Source organism: Octopus bimaculoides, chromosome 4, assembly GCF_001194135.2.
Source record: "Octopus bimaculoides isolate UCB-OBI-ISO-001 chromosome 4, ASM119413v2, whole genome shotgun sequence".
In the NCBI taxonomy this organism is placed as follows: domain Eukaryota; kingdom Metazoa; phylum Mollusca; class Cephalopoda; order Octopoda; family Octopodidae; genus Octopus; species Octopus bimaculoides.
Genome location: NC_068984.1, coordinates 40,119,838 through 40,130,281, shown reverse-complemented (window position 1 = coordinate 40,130,281; position 10,444 = coordinate 40,119,838). Strand labels below are relative to the sequence as shown.

At 35.9% G+C, this 10,444-nt stretch overlaps 1 protein-coding gene across 3 annotated transcripts in view; it reads right to left on the bottom strand.

Moving 5' to 3' along the window:
* The window catches only part of LOC106880460 (RAB11-binding protein RELCH homolog), a 239,119-nt gene that overhangs the window by 190,537 nt on the left and 38,138 nt on the right, over nucleotides 1-10,444 (bottom strand). For all 3 annotated transcript variants that reach the window (XM_052967015.1, XM_052967016.1, XM_052967018.1), the window contains exons 3-4: nucleotides 2,485-2,550; nucleotides 1,544-1,716 (exon numbers count right to left, since the gene is read on the bottom strand). In XM_052967015.1, coding sequence (XP_052822975.1) covers nucleotides 1,544-1,716; nucleotides 2,485-2,550 — 239 coding nt within the window. The remainder of the gene's footprint in view (nucleotides 1-1,543; nucleotides 1,717-2,484; nucleotides 2,551-10,444) is intronic.

The following is a 10,444-nucleotide window of genomic DNA, read 5'->3' as shown; positions in this document are numbered from 1 at the left end:
CAAAAAAAAAAAAAAGAGACAGGCTCCACATCTCTTCCACTTCACTTTCTTTTTTTAAGGCAGATCTTTATCTTATTTCCTCCTCACTGTCTTTGACAGTTTACCACTTCATCAAATCCTTATCTTGCAAGGATGGGATAGTACTCTGGACTGTGATCTTGGTAGAGGATCTCTGATTGTCATCTTCTGGTACTGAACGTAAGGTGGTTTATTTTGATCTCCTCAGGGCTGCCACTGGTGGCATTCCAAAAACAAAAGTTTCTGTGATCTAATGTTGTTGTTGCTGCCACAGTTGTTGCTCACTTTCTCTACCTTTCAAGCTCCTGTGGGCAGAACACCCTCAAATGGCTCTTACTGCTATGTATATAGTAGCTGACCTTTCAGCGCTGACCTACCAATCTTGTTTTTCTATCAACACCTACAATGGGATGCAGATCTGGAACTGTTCCATGATCTTTGTGGATGATCAGGATTTATCTGTCTAAGCAGACTTCTCCCACCCATGTGTCAATCTGTATCACCTTGGTGCTCACCACCTTCCTGCACAATGCTGCAAAAGAGACAATATGCCAAGAACCAATATAAACCTCATATTGCATTGTGCCATGAACTGAGGCACCAGTGTTAAGAGTAGATGTGTAATGAACCATCTCTGTCTGCTTTCATGCTTAGTCTTCAGTTTTAAAGACCAAGCCACTTACAAATGCTCTATCCCTATGAATGGAGTATATGTTACGTCATATATCACCTAGGGTTCTATTAGCAGAGAGCAAGTGAAAATCTCCACCATCCTTCACAAAGCAGAGGTATATCACCTTCCACCTTGTCCACTCTTAGAGAATTCTCAGAAAAAGAAGCACACTTTGTTGTAGCACACCACTGTCATACTTCTTTTTATGACTAGACTCAACCTAAGTTTGGCTTATAATGCTAGCAAAGAAATATTGTTAGAATTTCTGTTAATGTTGTTTAAATTTATGCCATTGTTTTAGTTGATGTTATTTTTGTTTATGTCATTCAGAATCTTTTTTTATGATAATTATTTCTCATTTAAACACAAAGCCAACAATTTTGAAGGGAGAGGTTAGTCAATACCACCAACCCCCAGCATTTGACTGGTACTTTTTTCTATCAACCCTGAAAGAATGAAACACAAAGTGGACCTCAGCAGGATTTAAACTCAGCATGTAAAAAAATATAGATAAAAACACAGTAGATTATTTTTTTCAAATGTTCTAATGATTCTACCAACCTTCCACTCAATGGAAACCAAAGTTAATTCATGTGTACAAATAGAGATAACCAAGTCCACTTAACTTTAATCCTTCACATATTAACCAAGTAGCACTAACTGTGAAAATTACAACTATTTCAAAATATTGTCTCTCAAGATTTGTCTCTCAATAGCTAAACCTTATAATAATCAAAGTTAAGAGAAGATAATGAGTATAAAGGGAAGTTAAGGTTGAATGAAATATTAAAAGTATAGTATTTTTCAATAAGTAATAAAAATTGAACTTTTCATATAAATTAATGTTATTACCTGATCTCCATTTTCTTCAGAAAATGTGACAGATGTGAGTTTGTAGTTACTGAGCAACAGATATTCATTAACTAAAAAGTTAAGTGCTTTCTTTTCCAAAAGTTTAATAATTTCTTCTTTACCTCCTGGGATCAAACCTTCTCGGCCTTGTTCTGGAGAGGCAAGTTCAGTTTCTGTGGGAAAAATTAAACAACGTTCACAGTACTAAATGAAAAATAAAATACAAACTAAACAGTTTAATCAACATGTAACTAAAACACTTTTAAAGAGAAATAACAAAACAGTCCAGTTAAATTAAACATTCTTTTTGTTTTTAAATTGCTCACCCAAAGGAGAAAGGGCAGTGCTTGCACCCTTTTTTAGGGCTTATACAATTGACAGAAACAGAGTAAGTTATACTCAGATCAGAGACCTATTCAAATGCTTGCAACACAGTGGATTCCACTACAAGCATCTGAGAGGACAAGGTGTGGTTTTAAACTGGGTGACAAATTACTTTCAACAAGCTTCTGTACACCTTCCCGCTACCAAATTTCACTCACAAAGCTTTGGACAATCCAAGGCTTTGATAGCTGAAATTCACTGAAGGTGCCACACAGTGGGATCAAACCCAAAACCACAATTTTTAATCACAAAGATGTTACTATCCATCTCCATTTTTATTCATATTCTTGAAACACCTTATTGAATTACTTTATTCTACTACATTTACAAATCCTCAATACATCTTGAATCAAATTAATTCTTTCGACAACCAAAAATAATGCAATTATTCTGCTTTAAATATATTTCAAATTAAAAGCTTTATAAATTTCTTTAAACCTATATTAACTTTTATAAAGTTAATATAGGTTTGTCATGTATGATTCATTCTGATATATTCTTCAAACTTGCTGAGAAGTAACTGAAAAAAATGTTAACTAGTAAATGTTCACTTGCACCTTTTGTAAGAGTTGCACGAAGTCCTTTAATAGTTTCATGAGCTTTTCTTAACTCAAATTCAAGAACTGAAAGAGATAAAAAAGAAAGGACAATATTATATATAAACTAGCTTTAGTCAAAACATATTTCAAAGTTTAGAAAAGTAGTTCTGGTTTTTCCATTTTTGGCTCAAGCTCAATTAGATAAATTTTGCTTTTGTGTTATTGTGGTCATATTAAAAGCTGCTGTTCACAATTTTAATTTATACAGATTTTCTTTATATTTTGCTGTTTTATATGCATTATCTGATAGAATTCTTTTTTGTTTTGTTAAAGCAATTATTTTAACCCTACTGTAACTAACCAGATATCACAAAGTGGATGTGGAACCTATTTTTGTTACTTAATAGCAAAGAGAATTATTTAAGAATTTGTAATTATCAATTTCACACTATTCTCAAGAATTAGTAACATTCAAGAGGATCTTTTTGACAACTTCATACGTATCACCATCATTTAATGTCTACTTCTCCATGCTTACATGGGTTGGATAAAGTTTATGGAGGCAAATTTTATATAGGTGGATACCCTTCCTGTTGCCAACCTTCACCTGTTTATATATATGGTGGTTGTACCAAATATAATGCAAAAATGGGCATAACTTTTGTATTAATTGGCAAAGGTCATTCAAATTGCAAATGCTGATAGAGTAACTTCTCTATAGTAACTCTTCTTGTTCTTCATTACAGACAAATAATGGTTCCTAAGCAAAAGCAACAAGTCATCACTGAGTTCTTGACAAAAGAGAGATACAGGCTGTCTGGCATCCACAGGAGGTTACAGGTTGTTGACATGGCTGACACCATTGTCAAGAGCAATGTGCGCAGATGGATGAAGACGCTTAAATAAGAGGAAACCAGCATTGAAGACAAGACATTCAAGTGAGAAACCATTAACTGCAATCACTGACATGTATTGCCAGTGATTGGGTAAAGTGATCTGCAAAGGCAGATCAATCACAATCAGTGAGCTTGCTACACAACTGGACTGTGATCACAATGCATTACAGAAGATGGTGGAAGATTTTGTGTGTAGAAAAATGTGTGTAAAGAGGGTACCTTGGCAGCTGACACCTGATTTGAAGGAGGGAAGAATGGAAATCTGCTCTGATTGGCTGGAATCATTTGAAGCCAATAATGACACTTTTTTCCAGATTCAGTGACAAGAGATGAAATATGTTTGTATGTTTATGATCTAGAAATGTAGGCTCAGTTCATGGAATGACATCATACCGCTTTTTCAAGATCTAAGAAGTTCAAGAACCAGTAATCAACACAGAAAGTTATCGTGACTGTTTTGTGACTGTTTTGTGGGGCATCATTCTTTTTGATCTTCTGGAACATAACTGTATCGTGAACTGTGAACGGTATACTGAGACACTCACAAAGCTAGAGAAGCCATTAGGATTAAAAAACCAAACAAGAATCTAAAACAATCAACATGACAATGTGCAACCACACATCTTTAGCAACAAATCAGGCAATCAGTAAACTGGGCTGGTCAATGGTCCTCCATCCTTCTTACAACCTGGTTCTGATGTCCTCTGACTTCCACCTGTTCAGTCCACTGGAGGACAATTTGAGGAAACAGATGAGGTGAAAGTAACTATGAAGAAATAGACACAACAGTCCACACCTGAATATTTCTAAAGCAGATAGGAGTTAAATTCAATGATGACATAAATGTATCACCTGTGATGGAATCTATTGAATAGTACCTCTGTACAGAAGAAGGGTTACTCTGTGAAACTTGAATGGTATATGTCAGTTAATAAAAAACTTATAGGCGTAGGAGTGGCTGTGTGGTAAGTAGCTTGCTTACCAACCACATGGCACCTTGGGCAAGTGTCTTCTACTATAGCCTCGGGCTGACCAAAGCCTTGAGTGGATTTGGTAGACGGAAACTGAAAGAAGCCTGTCGTATATATGTATATGTATGTATGTGTGTGTGTGTGTGTGTGTGTGTGTGTGTGTGTGTTTGCCCCACCCCCAACATTGCTTGACAACCGATGCTGGTGTATTTACGTCCCCCGTAACTTAGCGGTTCAGCAGAAGAGACCGATAGAATAAGTACTAGGCTTACAAAGAATAAGTCCTGGAGTCGATTTGCTTGACTAAAGGCGGTGCTCCAGCATGGCCGCAGTCAAATGACTGAAACAAGTAAAGAGAGAGCCCACTAATGCATTACTTTCAGTAAAACCATTATATAAACTAGTAAAAATGACAGATTACAGTATCAAAAAAATTGAAGTCAAACATTTTCCTTTATTGAAATTTTAAATTTAAATTGCAGTCATGTGGGGCTTTAATCTAACGAATTACCGGATGAAAGAGCTTTTATGTGATTACTCAACCTTCAAAAAAACAGTCATTAAACCTCTCAAATTATGCTCGTCCATCTTTTAAAAATGAAAGGAACTACTGGATAATGTAGTCTGTATTGAACAATATTTGAAAAGACAGGATGGTTGTGGCTTACATCATAGGTTTATTCCACCAAGACTGACATATAGCTAAACAACAACAATACAGCGGCAAAGTAGAAGCACACTTCCAGATTCAATATAAGTAATTAATTAGGAAAACTTATGAACTTAGAATTAAAATGCTGTGTAAACTGACAGCTAATTCAAATCTGCAGTTTCAACAATTGCTACACTTCAATTCTATCACTGCAACCATATAACATAGCCAAACCTGCACTCCAGAGGCCAAACTTTCTCTTCATGAACAGAAAAGATGTCGACTCCAAGCAACATCTAATTCTATATAAGACAAAAGTTTAAAACACACTAAAGTACAGGTCACATATCAAGGATGGTGTCACTGCTATAGAAAAGAGATTCTAAACAAGATAAAAATAGAAAAAAATGATAAAACAACTTTCACTCATCAGTACAAGATAACAACCAGCCCACTAATACACTACATCCTACTTGTTCAAGCCAGTGAGAGAGCATCTACCTTATTGCTCAACACGATAGAAATAGCAGTCAAATTTTCCTCAAATCATGCCACACCAGCTTAGAAAAGACTACATTAACCCCTTAGCACTCAAATCACTATCAAATATAATGCTTATTTATTCACATTCTTTTGAATTAATAATGCATAATCTCATAGCTTTGAGGTTTCAATGATGTAATCATATATTTTCAGAGTGACATTGTCAGGTAGGTGTAAGAGGCCGGATCTAGTTGTTTTGAAGATAAAACTGGTCAAATATTTGAGCTAAATATGGCCAAGACAGGATGATCATAGTTAGAATGCTTTTAATCATAGGCCTACTCAAACAAGGATAGCCTCGAGATAAACAATAACCTTACTTTATTTTCTTGTACCTTCTCTACAATGGCTCTTGCTCTTCTGAACTAAAAGGCTACATGCCACACAAAACACCTACCTTTTCTCCTAAGCACTTTGCCTACAGAGTATCATCTTCAAAATGAGCACTAAATACTTTACCACATCTTGTATCTTTATAACTGCATTCATTTAGAATTCTTCTATGCCCATGTTTTGCCTACAAGAATCAATCTACCGAGGGGAAAATAGAACAACAAATGTACCAACTAATTAGGAAGAGAATTAAATTTGATGCTCTATTCTTAGCAATGCAACTCTAAAAGATTTAGCCAAAATTAAACCACTCTACTTGGCTTTGTTGAGTTGGAGAAAACAAGTACCCTTGCTCTCTAATATGGAGATTGTTGCAGAAGCTAAGAGTAGATGAATGGATGATGAGAGCCATCCAAACCATATACAAGTACTGTGCAGGTAGGAGTTCACTAGAGCTCAGCTCCCATTCCCCTCCAATTTATCATTGTCCTCCAGGTCATAAGAGAGGAGCTTAAGACTAGTGTCTTGTGGAAACTAACCTATGCTAATGACCTTGTTATTATTACTGAATCTTTAGTAGAATTAGAAAACAAATTCCAGGTGTCAAAGAAATTCCTGGAATCAAAGGGTCTTAAAGTTAACTTAGAAAAGACTGATGTCTCAGTAAGCAGGAAAACAGTATGCTATTCCCTTTAAGAAAATGGCCATATTCAGTGTGTAGAAAAGGTATAGACAGCAATTCCACACAGTATATCCAGTACAAACTACAGACATATAAGTGGTGTAGTGAAACCTCAGGAATTTTAGCAGAGAAAGTAGATTTTGTTTGTGACAGATCACAGGAGTGATAGACACTAAAAATGCATGGGGAATAGATTTCCTTGAATGCCCAGGAGGTACTTTAGAGCTAATAGACAGTTTCTGTTACCTATGTGACCTAATTAACAGTAGAGGAGAATGTTTATTAAAGTATAGTTGCTAGAATACAAACCAGCAGGAGAAAGTTCAGAGAACTATTAACTCTGTTAGTAATAAAAAGAATTTCTCTCAAAGTGAAAGACAGATTGTATGATGCCTGTATATGAACAGCAATGCTTCTTGATAATAAAATGTAGGCTGTGAATGCAGAGGGCAAAAGAAGACTGAAAAAAAAAATGAAGCTAGCATACTCTGCTGGAGGTGCAATTTCAGTATCATGTACAACAAAGTGCAAATGCCATGAGAGAAATATTTGGCTTAACAGGCATCAGATGTAATTTGCAAGAAAGAAGACTGGTATGGTTGTGTGACATGCAGGGACAGCTGCATAAAGAAATATCAATTGCTACATGTGGATGGAACTCATGGAAGAAAGAGACCAAGGAAGATGAGGAATGAAGTTGTGAAGACCGACCTCGGGTTGTTAATTCTCATCAAGATAACAAAGGACCAAGATGAATGGTGATTCACCTGTCTCAAGAAGAGCCATCTATCTCAGCAAAAATGAGGTCCTAAAAGTATATTTTTAATGTCTTTGCTCCCACATCCAATATGTACTTGTCAAGCCTTCCCAGCAGCTCAACTTTGTAACACTAATCTCTCCTTCATCATTCTAACTACAGCATTGTTTCCTCTGCTGCTGTGGTTGTCTGAGGATACAGATGCACATATTTTACTTGCCCCCTTCTGTGCTACAAGTAATTCTTCTTGGAATCATTTCTGTTGCTACTCATCATGCACTCACAGCACCATCCCTTGCTAATATATTTACAATAAATTCCCCCTTTCTCCTGAGCACACTTTCATGTCTGACATCAATACCACCTCACTTATAATTCACTATATCTACCCTCTGTAGCTCTGATCTCCATTTCTGGCACTGTGTCTCTTCTTTCCCCACCACACTTTGCCTCTTCCCCCTATTGCTCATCTGTCTACTATTTTATTATATTGTTATTCTCCAACCTACCTTTATGTAACACTGCCTCCTCCTTGAGCCACACCTATTTTCCTTACATTTCTTCAAGCTGAGGTTCATCACTGACCATGCCTCCATCTATGTTCATCATTCACTGCATTCACATCTATCCTTGTCTCTACTGTCTGTGACTCCACTTTCATACTTTCACAAACCTACCTACCCAGTCAGTCGTCCTCAATTCTTAATCCCTATTCCCTCTTTATTCACCTTCTTGTACCTTGGAAGTATACCCTGACACCTCATTTCCATCACACTTACTCCCTTTCCTGCTGGGGTAGCCATGTATCTCCTCTGCAGTAAGACATCTGTCCCTATCCCCCCATCATATTTTAGTCACCTCACAATACCTGGCACAAAACCACATCCTTCAATTCTGTACCAACATCATCATAGTCTTGCCTTGCAGATTACTTGATGGCTTTGCTAGTGTTGGTTCCGTGAAAAAAAAAGCACCCAGTACACTCTATCAAGTGGTTGGTATTAAGGACAAGCATACAGCTATAAAAAACTTGATGTGGATACCTCTCAACTGGCATCAAGCATTGCCACTAATTCTCTGCATTCCAGGCGTAGTTAGACACCAAACAACTAGTCAATCATTGCAACTACTAGAAATTCTCTCACTCCAGCCAGATGCAAAACGTTAAGACTGCCACAATGTATAATAAAATGTAGGGCTACTAGAATGGAACTAAGTAGATGCAACTATATACAAGAGTTAAAATGGAAGGGAATCTCCGTCAGGTTACTCGTGAGCAAAGAACACAGGTATAAATTCTTCTAGATAAGTAACAGTGTAAGTGGAATAATCGTATTGATGGCAGAAAAATGGGTAAAGTTATTGAGAAAATAATAGCCAAAACTCTTTCTATCACATCCAGTTATTTTAGAAAAATGGAAGAATAGATTGAACAATGTTTCCTTTATACACAAAAAAAGACAGCATGTTCATTCTCTGGGGCACTTTTGATCAGGCATCTGCTTGATCAGAGCTGACCTAGGGCTAAACAACAACAAAGTAGAGAAAGAAAATAAGACATAAAGCTGAACGACACAATGAAACAGTATGGATTGGAACTGAAGATCTATGAACTGCTAGTTTAATACACAATTCACCAAGCCAATCCAGTATTTAACCACATATCCTCTCTCTCTCTCTCTCCTCTCTCTCTCTCTCTCTCCTCTCTCTCTCCCCCCTCTCCCCCCTCCCTCTCTCTCTCTCTCTCTCTCCCCACCACCACCACCACCACCACCCATACCTTCTCATTTTCTGTATTTTGCTACTTTCTGTTTTTCGGAAGTTCCTATTTGAACATAAAACTTTAAACAGAGAATGCCACCCATCTTTCTTAATAACAATCATATGGCCTGCCAAACATCACTTAAATCTATAGATGTTATACAACTATTTATATCAAGGAGAACACTGATAGTAAGACAAAGAGTTTCATATATAGATATATGATTTCTATTTGTTCTGCCTTCGCAGATCAGAAACTTAACTGAAATCTTAAGGCTGGCAACAAATTAACTACACTGCTCTCCAACCTTCACTTTGTGATGAAGACAGTTGTTGGTAGATTATAAAAGATTGAAAGGAAATAATATTCTGTGTAACTTTATTTGACACTCTTTTAAGGTTACAGTAAATTTGAAATTGGAACTAATAGATTAATAATAGAAGAATGCACATTAAAAATAAAACAAGTGAGAAGTTTATTTCCAATTAACTTGATTGATCAACATTTCCTTGTCTTTGGGAAAGAACATGAATATTTCAACACAGCATTTTAGATTACAATATGATGTGTACATGTATGAGATGAAGAGAGAGGAATAAAAAAATAAATGGAGAGACTAACAAAATTTAATCTTTAGCGCTTTACTGAATTTTTTAGAAAAGTAAAAATATTTCATTATAGAGGGAGAATAAAGGGATTTGCTTAACATAGGTAATGATGGTGGTAATAATGACAACAATAATGAAAAATTCCACAGCAATCAGAATTCAGTAACACTGGTTTCACATTTTGGCATAAGGCCAACAGGTTTGGGAAAGGGGTTAAGTCAGAATGTAAAGATGGATGAAATGCCACTAAGTATTTTGCCCAGCATGCTAACGATTCTGCAGGCTCGCCGCCTTTAGAGTTCAGTAATATTTAGAGTGTAAACTAAACAGAGAAAAAGTAAAGCACAACAATATTAGTTACTTTACATTAAAACATTTACTTTTATTGAAATATTACTTATAGTAATTTCCATTTCACTTCCTGAATTAAGGTTTCCATTTCTTAAGGACCTTGAAATGCTTGCTACTTATCTACTTCCCACCAACAACAAACTTGACCACATCCTACAACAGCATGTTGATAACTGAGCATTGTTTGCCACAATTGAGAATGAAACATAACTTATCTTCAGGAAGGGAAACTAAACCATCCCTACATTTCAAATAAATTTAAATAAACCTTTATTAGACAAATATTAGGATTAAGTCTGAAAACCTCTCCTAAAAACCATCAGAATCTCCAGATTACAAAATACTACAAAACCTAATTTAAAACAAATGGTTTCATATGCATATATATATATATATATATATATATATATATATATATATATA